The sequence below is a fragment of the Crassostrea angulata genome, chromosome 10 (genome assembly GCF_025612915.1).
Source record: "Crassostrea angulata isolate pt1a10 chromosome 10, ASM2561291v2, whole genome shotgun sequence".
Taxonomy (NCBI): Eukaryota; Metazoa; Mollusca; class Bivalvia; order Ostreida; family Ostreidae; genus Magallana; species Magallana angulata.
Window position 1 is genome coordinate 45,088,345 of NC_069120.1, and position 27,314 is coordinate 45,115,658.

Genomic DNA, 27,314 nt, shown 5'->3' on the forward strand with positions numbered 1-27,314 from the left:
AGAAATCGGTTAAGTCACACAGCTGACATAAAAGTTCAAACGTTGAGACATGGTGTTAACTTGTCCAAAAATTAATTTATGTTAGTTTGGCTCAGTTTCTTATTTTATACAGTTGACGTAGGCCCAGTTATACACTGGTAAAAGAAAATTGTCTCTCTGTATCATATAGATGCTAATGTAACCTCAGATCCTATTTTATAAGTGTTAATCTTTGAAGCCATCAAGAGCTACAAAGGTTACTAGAACCAATCGCTATTTAACACGAGGCAAACGCTCACTATGTACATGTATGTAACTACTGTTGTGGTACATTTATGTACACATCCGAGGTGTCGTCATATGAAGTGTGTATTTGTGGACAAGTCAAATGTATTACTCTTGTAAATCCAACAGGCTACGGTTCTTGCATTAGAGGCAGTTTTCATTTTATTCCGCTGTATTTGGCAGCGTACTTGTGTGGTGTAATATACAGTATACCGGGCAAACTGCCAAAGAGCTTACGATGTATTTTCGTATTAAATGACTGATTAAGGTTCATGTAATGAGTAAAAAGAGTAAACTTTAAAAAGGATAGGAATAATAGATACTAACAGAGATGCAAAACTGTCTAGAAAAAGCACTAATACTCTGTATCATCATAAGACATGAGTAAAAGTGGAAGCATCCTTCAATGCTTTCAAAAAGCAAAACAAAAAAAACCCCTTAAGTTTCCAATTTGATTTGATTGGGTGTGGATGACAGGAAACATGACCTATAAGTGGACTAAATAACACTCATTGAGTCCCCAATAAATAACCTGTGTGGTTACAGTACAATACAGGTGATGTTACAGATAAGATCCTACACAGGTTAAACTATCGCCCAATGGTGCTCAGGCAATGCAGAATACAATAACACAAGCTATTAAAGAGTTTTATTGTTTTAATATAATGAGTATAAAGCAAACTTGTTGTTTTAGTAAAAACAATTCAATTTGATAATCATTTAGATAAATGGATATTGCAATGTTTTGTTAACAGGTTGCTGTACAGTGCATCAGTATTGTCTGTAGTAAATATAAATGCTGCGGAATTTTATTCCAATTAATATTTATCTGTTGTTACTGTATGAATAAAATAATATTTCAAGCATCATCAACAATAAAACTTCTAGTTATGCTGTGAAATGCTTATTAATTAATATATAGAATATAATTGTCTACAGATGCATTTCCTCAACTATACATAGCAATTCTTTCTATGGTTCTGAAAAATCAAATTACCAAAGATACCATTTTATACTAAGATTTCACAATAAGGACACCATTCACAGAACAGATATCTTTGTACATGTCTGCATAAGATCAACAGTTATGGTACGCTAACCACAGAGGAATGAAAATGTAATACAGAACATACCTACACGGTCATTCTTGTCCCAGGTGATTTTCACTGAACACTATAGAAACTAAGGTTTCACAATAGATATATCATTTAATTGCAGAATTCAAAGAAAAAAAATTCATCATTCTGTGCCTTAAATGACTGTTTTTTAACAGGTGTCCATATAAAAAAAATTGATTTAAAAAAAAATCTGTTGGTCTCTTTAAACATTCATGCAATATAAGTGCATGGTTTGTTTGTATTTTGCTATACAATTATTGAAACAAAACTGACTAGAATAATATTGCACTTATTATAAGTACTTCACCCATAATATCCCCTATTAACATTGGTTAATATGTACAACTACACCCTATGAATATCGGTGCTTATGCACTAGAACATCTGGTAAAAAGGGCTGAACACAAGAAAATGAAGCATAATGTTAATACATATTAATACAGAATTTCTGGATTTTGGAAAAAGTACATGCATATATATAAGACTAGACACATTAAATAGGTAGATATACAATTTGTTTATAGATACAATTTGGAATTAAATATTAATTCATAAAGGTAACACATTTGTAAGACTGTTAGAACACTGTGTATGAGAGGAGAGACATGGTTAGCTCTTTCACTGATGGACAGAGGTTAAATATATTATTTCAAGACAGTGCTGCCACCTAGTTAGGAGATTAAATATGGGATTGACTAAATTTAAAATATGTGGTGCACCAAAATTTGAAAATCATTCACGTCACTTGACAAAATTCTTATTGAGTTCAGTGTTATGAAATACAGAGTTTTGGAAAGGGGTTTATGCATTTTAATTCATTGTTTTGGTTTTATAAATCTTTTTTTTATCACAAAGCAATAATAAAATTTGCTATTGAAAAAGTCCTATCTTAGTTATTACATAAATGATTAACTTGCTAATGTTTTCATCTTTCTGCAGAAGATGTGACACCCTTTCTTATACAACAATATTAAATAAAACAGAAAATTTACTAATGCAAAACATTCATTTTTTATGATTGCAGTTTTTCAACAGGTGAAAACAGTTTTATGTAACATTCACAAGCAGAGAACTATTGTCTTTAAATTTTGTGGCTAACTTGTTGAAACAAAGTCTCAAAGATTGTTACAAGTACATGTACATGTGTATAAACATAATAATAATTTTCAATATATTTATCAGTCTTCTCTAATTCATTGTTAATAATTTAGACATGGTGATTCTCTGTACATGTATTATATTATGTCACCTGGTGACTAATCCATACACACACAGTGCAAGTAAAACTCTACAAAAGTTTGTACATATACACAACAATTCTGTGGTCTATGGAATAATACAAGATCTGTGTGGAGATCCCTCGTCTTGGTTTGATATAGTGTATCTAATACAAACAAAGCGTGGAATGTAAAACCATCAACACGTTTATAAACATCTCATCAACTCGGAACATCACAGTGGAATTTTTCAAGTTCTACTAACTACCTAAGGAGGAAAACTAACCTACAGATGCACAGTGTGTACAGATAATGGAAATTTAACACAGACACCGCAAAATCGACTTCTTTTCTCATTTTGGTGTCTGGTTTTCAATTATTTAAACGCAGGATGCCTTCACATGCTTTGCATGTCGTGTATAATATTTTAGCACAGTGAAATGACAGGTTTTGATGTCCATAATATTATAAATATAGTTTTTTGGCAAGAAAAATTTTTTAAGTACATCTTCAAGTGAAGTGTTGTGAACACTATAATATATTGATACCTGAGAGAAAAAGAAAAAATATATTTGAAGTATAACAAAAAAAAGAAAATAACCCTTAGTTGTCAATTCTTAGAAATACTTCTCAATATTCATAATACTTAGAATAACAGAAAATAGCATGCAAGTTTTGATAAAACACGAAAGGTTCATTTCTAGGTACATTTGTAATAAAAAACTGGCATTGTTGAATTCAAGCACATAAGGGTAAGCAAGTAATAGCTAGAATATAGCACCTAAAACATGTACATACACAAAGTAAAGTGGCAAAAATATATTTAAAAAAATATCAGAGAAATGGTTTTGAGCTGAGCAAAATTAATAGGTCAAAATCTATATCACACAATTAGATGAGGATGGGACTGAATGGGGGTGGGGGTTATTCAAAGAACAAAACCAATGGTATGTGCACTTGCACTAATACTATTCACATTTTGAATGTCACTTAAAAACATGATTGTCTACAAAACAAAACAAAACTGTCCTATAAGAAAACTCACTAATGCACTGATATGCAAATTATTAATTGTTGTTACTATGAAATTTACTGTCAAATATTCTCTACTCAGTGGCATCGTTTGTGTTGGTAGCTTTACTGGTTCCCTTCCCAGGGAGCTACAATGTTATTCTTGGCAGGGACGTTCAGACTTAGCAGTGTGGCATCAGATTTTCGTTTTTCTGCAGAGATCGGAAATGAGCGTGGGACTTCCAGGTTGCTTTTTCGTCTTGGGTCTCCTGCGTTCATTGACCTTGTGCGGCCCGGTTCATCTGAGCGCCTTCTAGTTTGTCCTGGGGAAAGCCCACTGAAAAACAGAATGTTATTTTATGTTGACATTCACACCAAAAGGACTTATATTCATGTACAAGTCTGAAAGTAAATTTTAGTACAAAATATGTATTATATTCAAGTATTTAATAAATCGAAAGAATTCATTGAAATTGCTATATTTTAAGATTACTCAGTCTCACATGTTGATAATAAAATATTAAATAATAATGACTAAAAATACTTTATAAGATAAATACATTAGCCATGCATCAAATTCAAGAAACAACTAACTTCTTTATAAATACTCATGCACAAAGGGAGTTAAATCTTCATATCAGTATTTTCAGATTTGGTTTAATATACAAAATCTTATATGATCTGATAATTGTTATTATGCAATGAATAAATGATTTCAGTACATGTATTTTATCTTAACTACATTCACAAAGGCCATGACAAAAAAAGACAGAAAGATAATGAATAAATGTTTTAATGTGTATACTGAAATAAATATGAATACATGAATTATCACATGATTAAAGATATGATCACAAATACTTGTTCAAAAATGTGTGAAATACAATGTATATGAATATAAGAAAGTGTTGAGAGGAAAATAAAAGCTGCTAGAATGTTAGTGCCATAGTTTTTAGTAAATATCTTGTAGATACACCTGCCACCTGCTTGTAAACAGAACAATGTCCCAATGAGCAAAAAACATATATAAGTCATTGCCAATCTAAAAGCCATACATTTTTTTCCAAACAGGGCAAAGATATAAGACCCAGCACAACTGGTGGCTATACCCAGGCATATAGTGAGGGTTTGTCAAGAGTGCTATACACTTATGCTGTTATGCAGTATTATACTGTTATTAGCCAGAGATGAATGAAGCATGGCCAAGAAGCAGTTGATTCTACCCCCTCCATCTTACCCTGTCTTTTACTGATTGGAAATCTACTCTGTGATAACCTGTGGGTACAATTAGATTAGGAGAAAATACAAGTGACACTTCTGAAGAAAATCTCAGAATTTACTGTGCACTAGAAATACAGCAGTGTATTATAACATTCACATACAAGAAATTAGCTGTTATTTGATAAGCTTCAACTGATAGAATTTTTTTCTGTCATCATGTGGTGGAGTATGTTTTGTTAGTTATTAAAATTAAGTAGTTAGTATATTAAAGAAATTGGGTTTAAAAAAACCCAAACTAATATGCTGGGTAGAATCAACAAAGAAAAAAACCTATGTACTTAGTACCACAACAAATGTGATAAGTTCTTTCTTATTGATAGATGAAGTGAAGGATTTTGAAAAGTATTAGATTTGTAGATGGTTGAGCATGAGGAGAGTTATAGTTACTGATAGAGGGGACATGGCAATTCATATACCTACCCTACAGTCGGAGGGGATGCTTGAATAGTATATGTGGGCCTAATTCTCAAGCTTCAAAAAAATTAGACGTTACAATTACCTTTTTTTCAATAAGCATTAAACATAATATTTTTTGACAACATTACCAAGCATACATGTAACTATCACTTTTTATATTATTCTTCCTTGGATATTGACCACTTTTTTTCAAATTCTGAAAAAAATGAGCAAAATCTATCTAGTGTAAAATGTCAATAATTCAAAACATACTCCATTACCACTTACAACTTTATTTTGAAGAAAAAAAAAGTTGATCAAATATTCAAATAAATATTCTATATAAAACATTTTTAAACTTCATGCATCTAGAACTAACCAACTTGGGAAAACCTCAAGCTACCATATTAGCAATAAAAGGCAAGTTATTTCCCTTTACCTCAATGGGACAGAATTGGTAACCAATTAATATGAACATTTTTAATTATGGTATATTTTGTAACTACTGGTACATCATCTTGATCATTTCTTGGTACATGTTTTTGTGAATTGATTTCCACTTTTAATCAAATTCAAATCTGTCCAATCAATATAATAAAAGATTAACTTTTCATCCCATTGCCCAAGAAATCACTATAATATTAAACTACAACTAAATTTAAAATGCCTGGTATTCAATTCTATGGACAGACAAGCACACGCTGCTAGCACTACAAAGCGCTGGCTCATTGTTAACAGTGGCTAGGCACGGGTTAGTCACCAATCTTCTTCACCAGGATTCATTTATATCTGGCCAATACACCATCCGAGCCCAACAACAAATGTATTTTATGTAAAACAATCTTTGTCAAAAGTGTCCCAGGTGTTGAATTCTCCAGTCTACAAACCCCACAAGAAGGGCAACTGATGCACCAAGCTAGAGTTCTACTCACTCAGCCATAGCAGCAACAGTACAGGGACTGGGAATTCTCACACACAGGAATAATAGTGGAAATATTGGTGTCTATCCAACATATGGAAATATAGAAATTTTGATCAAAGCTTTGTTGAGGTGAGTGTTATTGGGCTGTGATTGTAGACAATGGCGGTGATTACATGATCGAAGCATTGCTCAGCACAGCTAACTTCCTCCCTACTTCCTTTCCTCCATTTTCTTTTTGTTCATATATCTCTGGTTACATATGTACAATGTTAATAGCGTTACATGAATATCAATTTCCCAGTTTATGATTATACATTTCGCAAAGCCCCAAAATCTGCAACATGAATTACTGAAGCATTAATTTTCCAGGATAAATAATATCCCCACACCATTATTAGAAGATAATAAAAAAGAAAGAATCGTAAATCTTGAACCAAACCTTCAAAAGATTAAATTTCTTCCTGAAAGCATAAAAAGCTAGTATGTCAAATCTCAACCTATACACCTAAAAAAAAAAAGTAGAGAAAAGATTATGAAGTGCTGAAGGAGGAGCTGATGGAAAGATCAGCCAGGTGATGACACTTACTCTGTACTAGTCCAGTGTTATATAGAACCTTTACAAAATGGAGAAACATTAATAAACAGTGTGAAAATGTGGATGATAGCTAGTACACTGCAGTTGTCTACCCTTATGATGCATATGTTACGTAGTGGATAGGGTGGTTATTACGACATGTATACGGCCATACATGTATATGTGAAAAAAAGTTTTACCTTGTTTTGTACAGATCTAAGTGGGGGGGACAATGCATATATAAATATCTCATAGTGTCCAAAAACAACATATACATGCAAGTGGTCACAATTAAACATTTTTGAAAGTGCCACATGCATTCATATTAATCACATAACAATCACATTTTTTGCACGTCAATTAACTTCTATAAAGTTTACTTAGTGTTTAAAAATTCTACAAAGTCATGACTAAAGCATTTTAGTGTGCTATAAGAAATGAAACTTGCATGCAAAATTACAACATTAAAACTAAACAAAATCAGAATGGTTTAGTGTGCAACAATTGCTGTATGTTATTCACTTGTGACAATAAATCCACTTCAAGCCTGAAAGCACAAACAGGTAACCAATCTAATGAAACCAAATGGGTGTCACACAGCCTTACCTCTTTAGGAGGCTGCTATCAGAGCCTTTTAGAAATCTGAGCAAAATTGACATATTTTTACATGTTATATCAGAAAGCTTACGAGAAACTTGCTTTAGATTGATGATGAATCAGAGAGTTTACAAGATATATTCTCCCAACAGAACAATCTTACAAATTTATAGATATTTTATATGTCTTAGAGGGGAGATATCTTTTTTCTAGGAAATTCAGTCTCAGTGATATCGATTTAATTGGTTTTCAGTAAATACTAACATCAAAATGATCAATGCATGAACAGATTCATTTGTGTAGAAAGAGAGAAGCGAATTGTTTCCAAAGCCATAGAGCTGCAGATGATGACAATAAGTCACGCATTGTAATGTAGATGGGTTAATAACGCTGCTCTACCAGACATTTGTTACTTACTGGTATCACCCCCTGTCCATGTGTACTTACAGATGAAAAACTACCGAACACAAAGATCAAAGATATAGGAACACTGTATAAGTACACACATCTACCATTCATAATAAACACATAATGTATAATAGTTTTACTTATTTCTCTACAGCCTATAGAACCCATGCGGCTGTAGTGTCAGACACCTACCTAGAGGAAGTGGGGGTCTGTTTCATGTCCATGTCCTTTAGGTTGCCCGTGCTGTAGGAATGCATTGGTGTATTGATGGAGTGGATGGGGGAATCCCCACTGATGTCAGAGTTCACCTCTCTCTCACTCGAGGTGCTTCGTCGTGGTGATTTTGGACTAGGCGTCTGTCTCTTTATCTGTGTCTTTCCACTCCCAAACGCAAAGAATCTATATAAATTCATCATGGTCTCTTTAAAATTCAGATGTACTTGCGTTGAAAGTTACAAGTTCAAAACAAAAAAATAATTATTTTTTTTTAAATTCCTATGTGTTTACACTAGCCTAAGTTGCAAAAAAAAATAAACTTTAAAAGTTTCTAGAAATATATCAAATATTAATAAACCTTTAGTTTACATATCATATTAAAATTAATCTGACTGTTCATTCATAATGGCAAGAAAGAAGAATTGGAACTGAAATGTACAAGAAGAGTAAGAATAAGACTACAAACCTTTTCTTTAATGGCTGGTTATGGGCCATTTCCTTCAGATTAATATACTGCTCCGATCGCAGGAATCGTGGGTAACTATCTTTTTTCATAAGTAAATATATATGCTCCTGAGCAGGATCCAGTATGTACCTGCAAATGAGATGTTAAAGTTGATTCACATATTGGGAAATATTTGTAGAATAGGCCCAAAATTGTGTGGAACATACCGATACTTTGGCCACAATAAAGGAAATTGGGAGTAACTGGGGGAAGTTAGGCAATATATGTTTAATCATATCTGTTTCTGTTTCCTTTCCCTTGTTATGGTAGTTATCAATATTGAATTCAAAATTCAAGAAAATTACATGTAATATTATGATAGTTCATCTTGTAATAACAAAGTACATGAAGTAGTATCTCTTGAATCGACCAGATGAAGTGATTTCTCTGTTTGAATATTTATTGGCATATCCATTGTATTCAAGATATCAGTGATCGAGATATCGAAGTTCAACTGTAGTTTCTTATTGAGTGACTGACCTCATGGACTCAGGTTTCCCCCTCATCTCCTCTCGGCTTTTGTTGACTATCTCTAACGTCTTACTGTCTACATTGATTTCCTTTGGGGAATTCTTTGATAAAAATTCGCTGTTTAAAAAAAATAGCATATTAGAAATATTAAAATAAAATCCACATAATGTTCTAGTATAATCTTTGCATCATAACTGATGTAAATGTCTTTAAGAGAAAATTAATCATTACTTCAAAAATATCAATATCAGCTTTTCAAACTTCTGGCTTAAACAAAATTGTTATACAATTTTCCTACAAATTTACTTCAACATATCTCAGCCAAAACAACACAGGACAAAATCAGTCCAGCGCTGTATAGATCGAGTATTATCTCCTATCAATACACAAGTAAATGTAGACCTGCATATCCATTCCACTCTCGTCTCGATGGCGGAGCGGGGACCGTTCTTCATGTCCTCCACTTCCTTCCAGAACCGGATGTTCTCCAGACTGTACTCCTTGCGTAGGAAGTCCTCAAACTCCCGCAACCCTTGCTCATCCTTCACCAGATTGAAGAAACTAATGGCCCACTTCTTGACACGTAATTCTGTTGGAATCTTCACACTATGACAAAAATTAAATGTACGGTATTTAAAAAGTCAACAAAACTTGGATTTCATAACCCAGCAGAACATGACATTTAAAATCCCATTAGAGGGAGAGATAAATTGCATGTGGCATTGTCACATACCAGAGAGAGAGAGAGAGAGAGAGAGAGAGAGAGAGAGAGCTCATTCTCTTATCTTGCTCATTCAAAGTTTTACTGACAAAGAAAAGGACCCCATGCAAATGTAAGACATCAGTTGACATATCTGAGAGTCACATCATATTTTGACATTTCTTACAGGGTGTCGGTCACTTCCCAAAACAGTGTGTCATCCGAGACCCAGGGATTGGATGGAAGCGCTGCATTTGGATCCAAAAATGGATCATACTCCTGATATTGTTCATTCCAGGTCAAATAACTAAAAAAGAAGAGAATCAAAGTCATCAACATGTGTACAACATGGACTGTGTCAAGATGAATTTAAAACAGGGTGAAATCCTCTACACTAGTAATTGAAAGAAAATAACCTTTCACGTGACAGTGTTTTCATGGATTGTTGTAAGTACATTATTAGACTTATTACAGAGTTAACAAGTTAAAAAATAGACTCTGATTAATAAGTACAGGCAGACTGAGACACCTTGTGGCATGTCTAGTTTTCTAAAAGTTTACCTTTCCAGGACTTTGGATAACTTTGGCTTAGGTCTCTCTAGGGCTTTTTTCAGGAATGTGATCTATAACATTCAGAGACAAAAAAATATTTTGAGATAAATAAAACATAGACTGCATTTACAATTAATTGAAATACAACCGGGAAATATGCTGCACAGACATAGTGATCCTTAGAACTTGTAAAGGAATCCAAAAGAACCTTACAGCGAATTACAGAATACCGGTAGAGTTTTCAATAGCTTGTTGGATTGCTCAATAGGGTATTCAATTTGGTCAGCAAGGTATCTCATCAGGTTTAAATCTAGGTCCTGTGGTTACGTAATGGATAAATAACGAGATGGTGTTGAATAGTTTAGAGAAAACATTCCCTCCGAGGGCCGAAGGCCCGAGGAGGGGATGTTTTCTCTAAACTATTCAACACTATCGAGTTATTTATCTTACTTAAAAAAATTCCCCCATTTGAGCCTCTAAGAAGCATTGACCCATTCATATATCCAACTGTGATGTCATACAAAAGTATAATTCCAGCAATACCATACACAATAGCCTAACCAAACACACCTTTTTAATCATGGACGAGTGAACAGGTGCGCATGTTATAGAAAATCATACCGTTGTACTGAGCAGACATGGATTTACCGGTAGAAGATGAATTTTTAACGCAAAGTACACACTTGTACAATGTTTATAGAGATCCACAGTTATTGGAAAGACATGGATACCGTTTGAATGAATGATATTTTAAACTTGCAAGGAGAAAGGAAAAATCAGAACTTTGACGTCAATTAACAGGCGATGATTTATCTAAAAAATTGATAGGAGTCTTGTGAAGTCATAGTGCGACAATATTTCCTATATTGTTAAACTAATTAGAAGGAGTGATATACATTGTAGTTCAAGGTTCAAAGAGGAAGTCTAAAAAGTTTATTAAAGTGATTTATATGTGATCCCGAATCTATCAAAATTAAGAAAAGGAGATATTTCTGCAAAAAATTTATTCGTGGCTGATCGGATATACATTTATGGATGACAAAATTCTGTTTTATAAATTTGGATTTATGTTGGAAATACACGTTTCAACATTTTTTCAGTTTTCTTTGTTTAATGCCCAGTTGGATATTTGAATATCCAACTGATTGACGGTTGGATATTAAAAATATCCAACTCCTATCAGTTGGATATTCATATATCCAACACCTGCTGGTTGAATAGTGAAAATAAACGTTGACTAAATACAATGGGTGACGTCATAGAAGTTTTTTAATCAAGTGTAGATTGTTATTTTGCTCTCAACCCATTCATTTTACACAAAGAAAACCTCTAGAACACTCTCTCCTATTGTTAGCTATTCTATTCATAGACTTTTAAAAAGAATTTTCACCTGGACAGCACTGGACTCAAAAGAGCATCAATTCTGCTTGGAGTAATTTGAATTTTGTTTTTCAAAAAATGTAATTCAAAAGGCAGTTCTGAAGAAACAAACAAAAGAGAAAAGCATAACTTTAAAAAGGAGATATTTTTCCCTGCAAAAAATCATTAAACATTTTGGTTCCCTGATTCCTGGTGCATCTTATGCATCTTACAGCACTAATAGTTATTTTTTTGCTGACTGCTTAAGTAGTTCAGACTTTAATAGCAGTAATGTAGGATAACAGAGAGAAACAAAAAGGCCAAAAACGTGCAAATGTTAACCAGATTAACTCACTCTATTGCTGTCATACCTGAGTAATCACATGACCTAGATTTGAACCTAATGTGATACCTTGCTGACCAAATTGAATACCCTATTGATCAATCTAGCAAGCTATTGAAAACTCTACCGGTATTCTGTAATTCGCTGTAATTTCCATCACTTCAACTAGTTCAGTAAATGAAATCTTGCTCTGAAAAGGGGGAACTAACTCTTGATAGATTGTACCTCAGCCTTAAAAGATTCTTTGTTCTTTCGTCTTCGAGCAGCCATCTGACTTGGTTGGAAATATCTCTTTGGTCCCTCCTCCATTGTCTTAATACAACCAGGCTAGGAAACAAATCAAGATGTTATAATCAGAAGCAAACGGTTTAGTTAATATATCAACACCTATAAGCTGCATTTAGACAAAACAACTATAGTCTACAAACAAACTTTAATCAGGATATATCTTGTATGTTAAATAGATTGACACAAACTGATTAAATGGTTATCAAAATGAGGAACAATTCTAATTACAGGAGGTCTGTGTACTCTCCAGAAGGCCTTCTCCTGCAGATCCAACAAAATCTTCTCTTTCCGGCGCTGCTTCTTCGCTTCACTAAAAAAAAAAAATTTGATTGTTCCACAAAAAATGTTAAATTAAGGAGTACATGTGACACTTACCTCTTTATTATGAATAAAAAGACACAAAAAGCTTAAAGCAAAACCGACATGAAAAATTTAGATCAAAACTGGCTAACATCTACTTGTATTGCAGTCATTTATTTTCATATAATCTTTAAAATATTCTTATTTTCAAAGGCAACTTTTCCACATTACATGTATATGCACATATTTGCGTAATGAGTACAAGTTTGTAGGTTGGCTATTAAAATGTGGTTTTATTGGTTTATGCGATTAAAACATGGGATTCTATCCAAAATGCAGTAATGTCAGAAAATTTTAATAAAAAATGAAAATACAACGTAACAAATTCCAAGGGTCAATGGTATGAGATGATATTTTTACATTGTACATCATAAATGAGTTGTTGATGCATTATTCTCTGATCTATACAATCTACATTGGTATGGATGTGCAAACTGATGATGAACCATTAGCAGGGGTCAGTGTAAGTCGATGAAAGAAAACGTGTTGTCAACAGGATGGTGTAAATCTCATTTATAGAAGCAATGTAGAGCAAAGCTTATTATTATCAGGATATAATCTATATCCTTTTTACTAACCATAAAAAACCATGAGTTTAAGATTTGATTAAAGCAGAGACAGAGAGAGAAATACAAATTTTTTATGAAGGACATCAAATCTATACGATTGTATGCCCCATGCTATTTCTATGTGCTTGCATGAAAAGGCACACACTTGATCAATTCTAAGGCTGTGTATGCAGAGAGAAAACCCCAAAGCTGAAGAAAACTGTGTACAGGAAAGTGTGTGAAAACCAGAGCACGCTATTGGCAAGGGCCTGCATAGCTCACCTAACTGAAGCTGCCTGATGGCCATAAAAATATAGCCCTGCTTTGGACATTCTGTAAAATGTCACCCATAGAAATGTGTAGCAGCATGCATTAAAATTGAACATTTATACATGTTCCTCAATTTCATCAAAATACATTATGAAATCTGCCGAAGAGCATTGGTATTTAAGCATAATTTAGTCTTTTGAAAAACAGTCACCTGAGTATAAGAAAAGCTTTTTAAGCTATGATCAATGGATTAAATGACAATTCTAGATATACCATACATATTTTTGATAAGGCAAATGAAAAAATTTTAAACAATCAATTGGTCTGTACAATTGATTTACAAAATGCAGGGTAAGCAATAAAAAATTAATGTTTAGTTTCACACTGTGTCAATGCTGCCTTATTGATTAATCTTATAAGGGGAAATAACTAAATTTTTCAATATTATGGTAAAAATCCAATTGGCTTTTTCCCCTTTTTCAAATCAAGCAATAATAACCTGCCAGCAGCAATATATTTCAAATTTTCAGCTCAAGAATCTAAATACTGATTCTTTTTAATCCTAGAGCAAACTTTCTGAATACAGGTGAATCTCGATAACTCGAACTTCAGAGGACCATAATAAAACTTTGAGAGATCAAGAGTTAGAGAGATCAAAAGTTTAAAAAAATGCAGAAATTTTTGTTCCGGTCATTTTGGTTCTAAAATTACTGTGGAATCATTTAAATTTGTAGGGGTCAATTTTCATGGATTGTGGGTTTTCAGTTTTAGTAAAAAAAAAAAATTAACTCTTTCAAAATTGTTTTCGTTGAGGATATAAATTTGTGGGAGAGGGCTACCCACAAATACCACGAAAATTGAGCCACCACGAATTCTAATGATTCCACAGTAAAGTAGCCGGATGTTTATATTTATAACATTGAAGGATAGTCTTACATATTTTTATTTGTATTTTCTGCTACATTACTTCAATTTAAACAAAACAGAACTTAGTTGTGTGGATATTAAGTGGGTTTTTTCACATTAAAAAACTTCTAAGTATATTATGTTTCCTTAATTACAGAGTATTTTAAGTAAAGAGCAGTTTAATGTAACGTAATTTTCGCAAGTTGTTTAAATTAATAGACCAATTACAAATTACCTATCTACCCTTTGAAGGAAGCAAGGAGTAGTGTCACCTATGTAATCAACCAATAAACACTACCACGCTAGACCCCATTCATTCACTCGACCATCCAGGTAAGGTCCACACAGAGCTAATTACACGCTTGATCGGTCGCGTGTGTACACAGCAACCACTTCAAGTTATCAAGAGTGAAAAACAATGAAATATGTATAACGGGACCCAGGTTTTACTTCAAGAGATCAAGAACTTCGAGAGATCAGAGTTCGAGGGATCAAGAGTAAAATTGCTTACTAGTTATAAAGAGAAAAAAATCAGGACCGTGATTTCACTTCAAGAGATCAAGAACTTCAAGGGATCGAAGTTTGAGCCATCGAGTGTCACCTGTAGTTTCCTGGATATTCAATATATCAGACATGGTTTCATGGAGGATAGATAACACTGTATCATTTGGTTGGTTATTACACATGGCTTAAATTAAAACAGACAAAAATTCAAAGCTGGTTGTGCTCCACTGTTAGTACATCTTCACTTGCTCATCATAATTTTTAATGTGCCCACTTCATCCTCTAAAAGAATTAACCCATCTTCATTACAATATAGCCCCCCCCCCAAGCACTTAAACTTCTGATCCACGGGTCATGGTATGCTTAATTTTAGTTGAGGTTTCACTGCTAAATAAAACTACTGGTACATGTTCAGATTTTTCTTTAACACTCAAGATAGAAATGTTTATTTTAACAATTAATAATACCCTACCAATAAAAAATATAAGTACCAAAATTGTTTCAAACTCATAAAAGAAGTTTATGAACAACACAAGAAAACACACAGGTGATGACTGTAAAACATGTACATCACCTAGGTGGCTGATTGTTATGATCGAATTATATCTAATACCTTTGTTGCAATAGGTCAATATCAACCATTGTTAAGGATTAAATCAAGCTTGTTGAGCCATTCAATCATAAACATGTCAAAGAGTAAATATAATATATAGTGTTCATCATCAGCTGTTGTATTGTACTAAACTACTGGTAATAGAAAATAAAAAGAGGACCTTTCAATTCTAGTTTTGTTGCAATTTCTGCACTTCAGGAATACAAGGTGCAAGTTTCACTGAAGAATTGAAACACAAGAGATCCGGTTCTTCTGAGATATGCATCATTACAACTAAGATCAGGAACTAGAATCTTCTGTAGTATTTATAAAACTTTCTTGTGTGTACAGAATTACACATCTTGTTTTAATGTAATCAACATTACTGCAGGAAAAAATGTACAAGATGCCCCCCCCTTTCCAATCACCAGGTAAGAACACTTTCCAGAGAAACACTGCAATATACCTGACTTGCTCCCTGGCCTGCTTCTCTATAAATTCTTTTTTATCAGCAAACACCTTCAGGAGTTTGTCAAATGCCTCCTACAATAAAAACAACATTTAATATTTATGTGTTACCTAGTATCATCAACAACATGTATTTTACTCATTAGGTTTGTTACTGACAATCTATGAAAAAGGGCCAAAGAAGGTGTGGAAAAGTGTTAGAGGTAAAATAAATTATCTTATTTTATTTTATTTTTTTATTGGAAAATTTTTGGAATCAACTAAATAATATTTTTTCTATTCAAAAGTCATGCATTTCAACACAAACAAATGTGTAACTGTTCTTTAAATTGTACCAATTTCGGGTTTTAAATAAATCATTAAACATTTCAAAATTCAAGCTCCATCAGATATTAAATATAATCATTCCTTTATAAACTTGTCACATTTTAAAAACAGTTTGTTTGTCTTGTAGGTTTTGTATAATCATGTGCATGTCAAACATAATCTAGATTTCTGATGAAAAATCATCGTCACTTAAAAAGCAAGATTTTATGTGAATGTACACTGGGATGATGAACTGTGAATGTAGTGTGCCTATCACAACATCTACTGCCTGCTCACTGTGTCGCGTTAATTCAACATAGCGCTGACTTCCTGTTGTGTATGACATCCACAGGAGTTAACCAGCAGGTCATGGATATCTTCCTTATACCCACACTCACAAACACTATCTCTTAAACTATAAATATTCAGCAAAATCTACTCAGCAGAAGCAAGCTAGTTTTGAGCAAAACTAAGTCATCTTTTGCATCTCTCTGTATATCTTTTACATTTTGCACAAGAATGAACACATTAAGAGATTGACTGTGATCATAACAGCCATTGCGACCTTTGCATATATTGTGTCATATGTTTGTATGTAAATAGTTTAGTTATTTATAAACTGACGTACCAGGAAATATAACCGCAATCAACATATTTAAATCAATAAATTTATCAAATTCCCATGTACAATAACAAGCATGAATGTCTCTACCAATCTCTAACATTACGTATTGGCAGTGTGTGTATACATGTGTATTTATCCGATTGAGTAAAAACCCATCAATTTGAAAGTGTAGTTCACTTCATAAATATACACAATAGCATAAATTACACATGTGCTTATATATATTTTTGTATATATAAAAGTACTTCAGATAAAACCTAGTCTGAAATGAGCTAGTCTAAATTTATCAATAAACACTGCAAAATGTGCACAGCATTTGTCATCGAGTAAAGAATTACTTATATGAACATAAAACAAGAGTACAATGTACTGTGTGTACTGCAGTAACACTGTGTTATTATCTGCACCAAGAGCCACTTCAATATAGACCTAGATATACATGTTTACACCATTGTCATGATACATGTACGTGTGTCGCTACTTCAAACAGACCTACATGTAAAATCATCCACACTCTATACCACACACTCCAAACTTAGGCCAAAATAAAATTATTGTTTGTCTGGAATTGCCTCCCGCCTCATTGAAATACTCTCCCGCTGATAAAATCTTTTAGCCAAAAATACAGAACTTTTTTTAGAAAGAGATTTTTATATTTTTTACCAATTTTTCACTTACTGGTAGTTCAACTTCGATTTTTGAAAAACATCCTGGGTCTAGAAACCCCCATGCCGCAATTCCAAACAAACATTTTTTTAAGGACGGCCTTAGCTATGTTTACCCACTTCAACAAAGAACACCATACATGTACATGTACTTGATAGAGATGTACCAGTATCCCCTTGGGTACATATACTCTTACTCAAAGTACTGGTTAGGGTGCTTATTATACACAAACCTGTTCGTAGGGTTCTAATCCATGCTTCTGTTTATTTCTTAAACTTCTTTTCTGTAGATATATTGCTACAAAAGTAATATGATCATTTCACTGAATAACAAAATAGGAATATGTGAGATATGAAATTCACTCAATTGATAAATACCGATAAATTACTATAGTACAGTGTAAATGTAAGTTTAAAACAGATGTTTATTAACACAGTTAATTAAAAGTTGCTAGACAGAATTTTCAAGATTTGTAATGTCAATGATTTACTTTGCATCAAGTTTGACATATCTGGTAAATAATTTTCTCAAATGTTTTAATCAAAAAATAGTCAAATTTTGTACATCGTTTTAAGTATTTTTGTATATTCATTACCTTTCATAAGTTTGTAATAATAAATTTGATTCAATAGTAAGTTGGGTTAGTGCTGGTCATTGGTTGATGTCTTACCATATTTGATGCTATCAGCTGTCCCATCCTTACGAAAGGGCCAAAAATAAGGGGCCTGCATTGAAATAAAGGGAAAAACCTGATTTAAATTTCAATCAACACCGGATTACCTGTAAATGTCCATACTTATCACTTTAAGATTTTGAGTGATGCAATGTTTAGTTAATTAAATACTATGGGAAGGGGTCTGATTTTTTTTTCCAATTATTTCACAAAATGCACCTACTTCATATGAACCTGTTTTGCTTTCTTTGGATCAAATCAAAATCTGTGTATTAATTTGATAACAGACAGAGCAATTATATCAATCATTAAACAAGTATAACAGCTTTTTAGTTACCTGGAATCTATATTCAGCAGACCGGTCATATTTCACTGTGTAACTTGACAGCTTAAAGTCTATTGGATATATATAGCCATATTGGCACAAATTGGTTGCTAGGTAACATGCTTCCTTGACATCAGAAATGTTGTACTGTTTCTTTAACCAGTCAACAATATCACAGCCTGAAAAAGACAACAAAAAGCTGTTTAATAACAACAACAACATACAGATCTATGCAACAATAACAACAACAGGTCAAATAATTATGCAATGTGAAATAAGATAATTGAACCACCAGTTCTTTCCTACAGTCACATCCAACTCTTACATTTGTGGACAATCATCTATCATTGCACATAATAGAATTGAAGGAGACAGAAGGAGTTAAACAGAGGGTGAAGGACAAGTATTTTTCTGATGATTGAGGAAACAGCACACTGTATAAATTGTAAAGAATAAATCTTAAGAACCTTTAATTATTCAGTAACATAGAACTTACAATAGCTTTTAAAATTACATCAGAATTCATGGCAGTGAGTGCAAAATTCTGTGAAATTAATATCATATATCAAAACAGCAGATATCTGAGACAGAAAGATAATAAAGATATACTCCACACAACAAGTAATCAATTGGTAAAACAAAGAATATAAGTTAAAATCTCCCCCCCCCCCCCCTTATTTCTAGCTTCTGAATTTACCTGGTCCTGAAAAGGTGTAAGTATTAACCTGTGAAATGTATGAGATGATACTTTTAATTTGCTGTAATTTGATCTAAAGAACAGTCTCATTAAGTGAATGTACTAATGGAATTCTATTTTTGGCCACACAGATGCTATTTTCCACCACCATCAAGAATTGATTGGACAATGTGTGACGTCAAACAAAAATTCAATCAAATTATCAGAAAGAGAGAAAGAGAAAAAGATGGATGCAAATCTATATTTATGTTATAGATATGGATAGATAAGATTCCATAACTGACAGAGGGAGAGAATGGTGGTACATTACAGAGAGAGAGAGAGCGAGAGAGAGAGAGAGAGAGAGAGAGAGAGAGAGAGAGAGAGAGAGAGAGAGAGAGAGAGAGAGAGATCAACTTTTACGTCTATATAGTACTACTTCACAGACCATAACATACATCATTATATAAATCAACTAAATTAAAAAGGTTCACGGAGAGCTGACCTCTTAAAAACAGGTATACAAGCTATGCAATCTTAATCATCACAAAATTTCAGTTCAGTTCATTTCAGTTCAGAGTTCAAACTCTTATAACCGATAGACTAAGGAAGAAATAACACAGCTGTATTTCCCCGTTTGAAAAACAACCATAAGATGGATACACTTTGTAAACTTGACTTCTAATCACATTTACTAGAATTTCCTAATTCATAGGAAATGCCAAATTACACTCTCATCATGTCATTCAAAGAAACACTTCACGGTAAACTCCAACAAACGATTAAGTTAAAATACATCTAGTCTTCCGTGCCTGGCACTATGGGAGTTTCTATCATGATCTTCATATTTTCAATTCTGATGAATTTTTGAAGAAAAGATCTCAAAATTACGCCTTCAAAAAAAAAATCGATATATGTATTTTTCACATCAGATTATTAATATCATTCAGTTCAAATGCAAATTTTCAAGTATGTTTACTAATGTGTTTCTTATATATTTTTTTATCAAAGTTATTCTCATATATGTGTAATAAAAAAAATGCAGCATCACCCAGCCTGAAAGACAACGATTTGATGACTGGTACATGATTGTGCCATTGATAATGGACTTATTCATATTATGTCAGCCATTTGGACAGTCACCTTTCTGTACTTTGTTGATTTTTTGACTTGAAAATGGCTTCCAATTCTTTCCATTTACCCAAGAAATCAAAATATACCCTGGTATTGAAGGGTTTCAATATTAGCCCAAATGTACTTATATAGTAAACCTGAGTATGCTATGAGAAGAAAAGTGATTTTCTATTTTAGTCACATCCGAAAAAAATTATTAACATCTAAATGCAATAGAAATAATACACTCATAAAGAAATCCTCAGGAAAAAGAAAATCAATATAAATGCTGTATCTAACAATATCCATGTTAAATAGATCTAGGTGTTGATATATGATACATAGATATCTGGAAAAATGTGAAAGTTTCTCTACATTTGTTTACCTCTATGCTTATAATGTAAGACAACAGCCTTATTTATGCAGAAGGACAATGACTTTTCTGAGGAGTTGTTCTCAGACAATCTCAGAGTATCTTCTTTGAACTATGGTGTCCTTTCTACATTATTACTCACCTGAGAAAGATTCTATTTGGTCACTAAATAGATTCCTTTTTGCCCTCATAACAATTCCAGTTTCACCGTCAGACTTTGCCATGGCAACTATCATCTTCTCCATCTGAAATGAAGTTACTGTAGATATATGTTTGCTCAGATTAATATGAAAACATGAAATTCAAAATACACGGGGTAATCAAGCTATAATTTTCCCTTTAAAATTTTTTGTGTCAAACAAAATTAAGAAATTTTTTATATTTTGATATAAACAGTATTGTCTGTTTACATTACATGTATGAATAAAGGAACAAAAAATCATTGTTAAAATTTGGAGATACTCAAACAATGAAAGTCTGTCATAGATAATAAACAAAAAAAGGGAAATATTTGAACATTCTAAACCTCTCAACAAACATGAACCCTATAAGTTCATGTAGTTTTATCTCCTTAGAGTCTCTTATTTCAACCTAAGGCATAATAAATGCGTACATTGTATACAATATTGACCGTTAAAAAAGTGGCCCATTTTCAACAGTCAAACCATATTGCAGATTTATTAAAGTTCGAATTTAGGCATATACATCTTGTGCAGATTGGGGGGGGGGGGGCAAAGGGGGTCCGGATTCCCCTGAAACTAGTAAAGTTTAATAAAATGAAAGTTTGTACCCGAGAATGTTGTGAGATTTAATAGCCTTGGTGCACTTTTGTGATTGATGTTTGCACTTTCTCATCTTCTTCATCTACCAAAGTATTGTGAATTTAAGGCATTTGTTATGGGCTACCAAAAAAGAGCCTCAGACCCCTCCTGGGAGACAAAATTATCCCTCAGACCCCCCCCCCCCCCACCCCCAAAATTAACATCCTAAATTATCATAAACAATGTAGCTATTAAAGATATAGAGGCAGCAAATAAGTTCTTGTAGATGTTTAGATCAATTCTCTGTCCTGTAAACCAAATTATTAATAATAATTTAGCTGTTTACAGTCAGTGTAACTCTCATCCCAATTTTGGACCAATCAAATTGAGGTAAAATAAAGTTACAGCTACTGGTACTTCACACACTGACATAAGACCAGATAAACTGTTGACTGTAAAAAGAACAATTTAAGATTTAATACCAGTACTCTTAAACACAATGTTCCAGACAAATAAATTAATGTGCTAACTTTTCATTAGGTTAATTTGAAGGGACAACAGACCTTGAACTTTTGTTGCCATTTACCTTTTACCTTGACATTAGAGAAGGTAAACCTTTAATAATTACCTTGACATTAGAAAATCAATATCAATTAAGTACAAAGTTTTTATCTGATGAGTTCAAACTTTAAAAGGGGGTAAAAAAAGTATCAACTCAAGAAGGATAAAAGTTACAAATTGAATATAAAATTCCAAAAACAAAAAATTAATAACATCCTCAAATAGCAGTATTAAAAAGTCTTATTTCAACTGAGGTGCATGAATTGCACATGAAATATGATAGAGATTTTAAACATTTGTTTCAAAAAACTTCCTTGAGTAAATTCAATCTTTTTCTAATAACTTCATTTACCTTACTAACAAACGGAGCCTTGGGAGGCTTTATGAGACGACTATCCATTTCCATGAGAATTTCTGATTTACATACGGTACAATTCAGTGCTCTGTCATGCCACTCTGTAGCTACATGTTACTCCTTCATTCATCCTATATATAAGTCTTTCAGCTTGTCTTATTTAACAGTACACGCAGTATAATTTCCTCGGATATGTACAGTAAGTCTACACAGCATCAATGCAGTAATGTTGTATACACTTGAAAAGTACATATATATATATATATATTAATCAATCCTTTGTCTAATGGATAAATGGATATCAATAATTAACTTTTATAAAACAGCAGATTAAATAATCCATTAAGTTGCATTTCGTAGAAGTACATATATATATCATTATCAAAAACTGTATAATTGATGTATGAGTCAAAATTATCCATACACTTGCACAAAATGCTCATCTGATCAGGAAATTAAAAAGCAATTATGTATGAATGCCCATATTATATTGGTACAGATTGGTACTTGTATTTTAATGAAAGATTGATCTTTTAAAAATTCTTAATCAAATGAAGCTTTCAGAATTTTGATTACATGTCTTCAACAACATTATATATTAAAGCTAAATTTTTCCTATTTCTGACTAATCTTTACATTGATGAACGGTATTCTGAAACCTGATACTTTTATTAAATATATATATAAATCTCTGAAGGACTTATCCCATCTTATTATTCATCCTGTGGACTTCCTTTGTATCACAAGCCCATTAAATTAAATACACTTGTATTCAACTTAACAAAATCTGGGACACAGGCTATGAAGAATGGATAAAGCAACAGTTAAACTGTCTTTGTATTCACTGTCATTTAATACAGCATTGAAGCTCTTTACTAGTTAATCACAAACATTGAAGTTTAAGAATACATGTAAAATTTGAGAGAGAGAGAGAGAGAGAGAGAGAGAGAGAGAGAGAGAGAGAGAGATTGTGTTTCTTACTTTGAGCAGGTGCCTCAATTGTCCACAACTGTTGAAACTGGCTAAAATATCTATTACTCTAATAAATGTTTTTATATATTACTAATTATCTTTACCCCTCAAAACTAAGAACATATTTGAATATACAGTAGCTAGATTTCCTTCTTACGTTCCTGTGTTTTGCAAGGAATAAAGATTACATTACCGGTAATTAAACACCAAAAACTCAAAATATGATTTGTTTTGATTTATAAATATCCCAAAAATGTTGTAATTTTTTCTACCCTAATTCTAATGGGCCTATAAGTACCAAGATGTGGTGTGAGAGTCCTTGAGTGTTTTTGACACAGAGAGAGATGGGTAAGGGGTCTATTATTGTAATTTTGAAAAAGCACTATAAGAAAAGTATCAATTCACCATTCCCCTGATCTACTAATCAGATTTAGGATTGTGTAAAGAGAAAGTTCTCAGGATCAATTTTTCATACTTGGACAAATCAGACAAAATAAAACAATGCTTTTTTAAAATTTAAAGTGTATCACACACATTGTGCAAGCATATGTGACACATCAACATCTCTATCAAAATGATTGATTGCAAGAGTTAACATTTTAAGGTGGAATATGGGACACCTGTTGATGTTGTTGTGGATAAACGAACATAATAATCATAATACTTTCACCGTTTTAGAATTTTCAAATTTAACAATACTGGTATTTTACTAAAAATAAGTTTTAAAAAATTTTGGAAAAGGTAAAACTTATAAAAACCTCAGTGGGATTCGAACTCATGACTTACAATTCGTAGTTATAAAACGTTAAATTGGGCTACGCTGTTAGTTAACAATTTCCGGAGAAAAAAAGTTATAAAATTATACTTGATTTTATTGTTAATTTCTATTGTAAATATGTCACAATATGGAGGTGTCCCATACTACCTTAATAGATATTAACAAGTAGGCAAAATAAATACACCTGTTATACACCAAAAGCACACTACCATATTTAACCCAAACTGATATTCTCAGTCAATTTATTAAATGATTTGTTTATATAAGTGAAGCTAAAAAATTAACTTTTAATGTACAGATATAACTTATACATGTACTGTGATTGTTTTTTCCACACTCATCAAGTATTACAACCACAGGAAATAAATAGACACAAAAAATTGTTACTTTATCATCATCTGCAAGACCACTTGCTAATTAAAGCCAATTTATGAGTTTATAGGTCTTGCTTGAAGTATACATGTAATCTATTTTAAACGTTATGAATAAACATCATTACATGTAATAATGTTGTCCATACTCATATATTTACATTCAGTGTTTATTTCCCCTTATGTTTGCATTGGATATCTGAGATGTTCAATTTCCTGTGAATACAAATAGCCTATTTAAGCGTCATGAGCACAAATATAAGCATCACAACGCATTTTGAACTTATTTATTATTGTAAGATTAAATTAAACATTCAAACTTACATAACCAATTTGATAAATACAGTTGAACTTCGGTATCATGAACACTGATATCTTAAATAAAATGGATAGGTCCAAGTGATTTGTAAGTCCCAACCACTTATTCTTATAAAGTAATTTACCCTGATATCCCAAATTCTTGGATATCTCAAAGTTTTTAACCAGTCCCATCTACTTTGAGATAACGAAGTTTGACTGTACTTGTGAAAACTAATCATTAAAATATTTCTATCCCTTAATAAAAAAGATTTTTCTCTACAAAATTTCTGGCACTATTTTGGTATTTTTAGTTGTGGAAGCAAACTAAATAACATGTTAATATGGCTGATCTATGTATGTTTAATATCCCTGAATAAGAGCGTATATAAAGGCTTTAAAGTGATGACATACAAATATTTCATACAAATAAACAATATGAATATAAACATTAAATGCTTATTTTTGGATGTCATCAGTCCTATAACACACCAAAGCTGTGCAGACAAATTATCATACCACATTATTCAATTTTTCTGCACAGCCTTGGTGTGTTTTAGGACTGATGACATCCAAAAATATGCATTCAATGCTTAATTGACACTTTTTTAATATTCAAATTCACAGTATTGATCATAGTTCTTTGATGTTTACAAAAGTTGGTATCATTCTAATACATTTAATTAAAAAAGAATCTTAAACTTGTAACCAACACGGGAAAAATGTGATTTTAGTTTCATTATCCATTAACAATATTTAAATGACAACAGGCCATTTTATAGTTGATACTTGTTTCTTATAACACAAATTCTTCTTTAAGCTTCTTAACTTGTTATCTGTTATTTAATGTCAAAATGTATTTTGTCTGTGGCATTTGCTTTAAACCTGAATTGGGAACAGGAAAGAAACAGTTTCCTTATGATATTCTTAACAGTTCATACCTCTGATTTACACTTTAAAGCTGCTAACTTCACATAGTGATAAATCAGCACTTTTTCAACAATTTTCAAATGTATATAATGAGGATCTATTACATATATAATAAAAATGAAGTAAATGTTTATCATCAACAGCCATTGTCTACCTAAAATATGTAAAATCATGGCATATTGCTAATGTTTTAAAAGTAAGTTAGTTTCAAGGCATCAAATTTAGTAATTTTATCTTGATTCCAAGTACATGTATAAACATTGCTACTGGAACCATGTTTTTAACGATTTCAAAACATACATATAGCCCAGCTGACATACCCCTGTCTTTACATGTACATGTGCACTGTAAGAAATAATGCTAAAGTTCGAATGTTCCATTGATAACTGGCCTTAATTTTTACAATGAAACTGATGCATTTTCTCTCGAAATAGTTTTTTTCCCAGGTCGAATCGATAATTCTTCAATGTCAAAGTGTGACATTGAGTAGTCTTACCTTGGAGAAGACCGACAGTCTGGGTTTAGAATCCTGGTCCACAGCCATCATCTCCCTCTGAACTGTCATTGTTGACCAGCCAGTTCTCTAATGGACTTCATTGTTTGTAATGACAGCGTGCATCTCATTGACCCGTCATACATATACCCATTGGTTCATAAAAAATGCGGAAGTAAGTATTCTTGTCTGAATCTGGACCGCTACCATCAATGAGGAAGAAAAAAATCATAATAAAAATTTTGTTAAATCGTTCTACAGATAAGTCGAATGAAATCTTAGACGACGTTCCGTCGCACCGTCTCTGCTGAATATTTATAGATAATGTCCAACTCCTCTGTTGTTTTGATTTTTTTTCAAATATCTTCCATAACGCAATGTGAATTAAAATAACATTTTAAGATATTGCTCTTCACCCCCCCCCCCCCCCGGCCCTTTGGGTGTTAGGTTTTGGTATTTTTAAAAATGCATGATAAAAGTATTTGATACAACCAAATTCTAATTTTAAAAAAGAGATATGATTTTTGGAGTTTTTAAATGAGAGAGAGAGAGAGAGAGAGAGAGAGAGAGAGAGAGAGAGAGAGAGAGAGAGAGAGAGAGAGAGAGAGAGAGATTAAACAATATTAATTGTTTTGTTCAAAACATTTTTTAGTATTAATGACTTACAATAAAAATTTTTTAAATTAATTTTATTATTATCAATGGACTGTATATTCAACATTGCCGATTACACTGGTAAGTTACGTGACCTGAATCCCTTATTAAAAAATCCACCTTGATGGGTTGGAAGACATAAAACCATATATAAAAAACTTAATACAGTTGATTTCATCAATCTAATAAATTAAATCCTTATAGTATCGCAAGTCTTTTGCAATGTTGACCTTATTTAAGCTTCAAATTCAAAACTTCCTATCGAGTATCCAATTTACCAAGTGTGTTTATATCTGAACGTACGTCCCTAGCTGAAGGTACAATGAATTAATAAATTACTGAATAAAACAATTGAAAATATGACAGGACAGCAACATATTATATTATAAAATTATTATATAAAATTATTAAGTGCTTAATTGAAATGAATGTATGTAAAGATTTACAGTACTGATCGAATTCAGTGCCATTTATTGCTTTGTTATTCATAAATGATGATTAATATAATTATGTTG

At 32.4% G+C, this 27,314-nt stretch overlaps 1 protein-coding gene across 38 annotated transcripts; it reads right to left on the reverse strand.

The window, feature by feature from the left end:
- Positions 1-898: 898 nt before the first annotated feature.
- LOC128165248 (regulator of G-protein signaling 6-like) lies at positions 899-26,375 on the reverse strand. 38 transcript variants are annotated; one of them, XR_008241035.1, is made up of 20 exons: positions 26,149-26,375; positions 20,770-20,872; positions 18,478-18,644; positions 18,138-18,192; positions 17,700-17,764; positions 15,869-15,945; positions 13,413-13,463; positions 12,451-12,532; positions 12,160-12,261; positions 10,242-10,303; positions 9,868-9,987; positions 9,383-9,586; positions 8,990-9,097; positions 8,471-8,599; positions 7,981-8,187; positions 7,306-7,330; positions 6,649-6,714; positions 5,312-5,362; positions 4,848-4,885; positions 3,860-3,947 (listed from the first exon to the last, which is right to left on the reverse strand). XR_008241035.1 is itself a non-coding variant. In XM_052829590.1 (19 exons), exons 1-19 carry the CDS (start codon positions 26,215-26,217, stop codon positions 3,886-3,888), a joined length of 1,788 nt encoding a protein of 595 aa, XP_052685550.1. In that variant the 5' UTR covers positions 26,218-26,375; the 3' UTR covers positions 3,753-3,885. The 38 variants fall into 38 exon arrangements, 34 of the variants coding, with proteins under 34 accessions (XP_052685543.1, XP_052685544.1, XP_052685545.1 ...); XR_008241036.1 differs by lacking the exon at positions 7,306-7,330 and adding an exon at positions 7,390-7,425 and having other exon boundaries at positions 3,861-3,947; positions 6,649-6,670; XM_052829590.1 differs by lacking the exons at positions 6,649-6,714; positions 7,306-7,330 and adding an exon at positions 7,390-7,425 and having other exon boundaries at positions 3,753-3,947.
- Between the last annotated feature and the right edge of the window lie 939 nt (positions 26,376-27,314).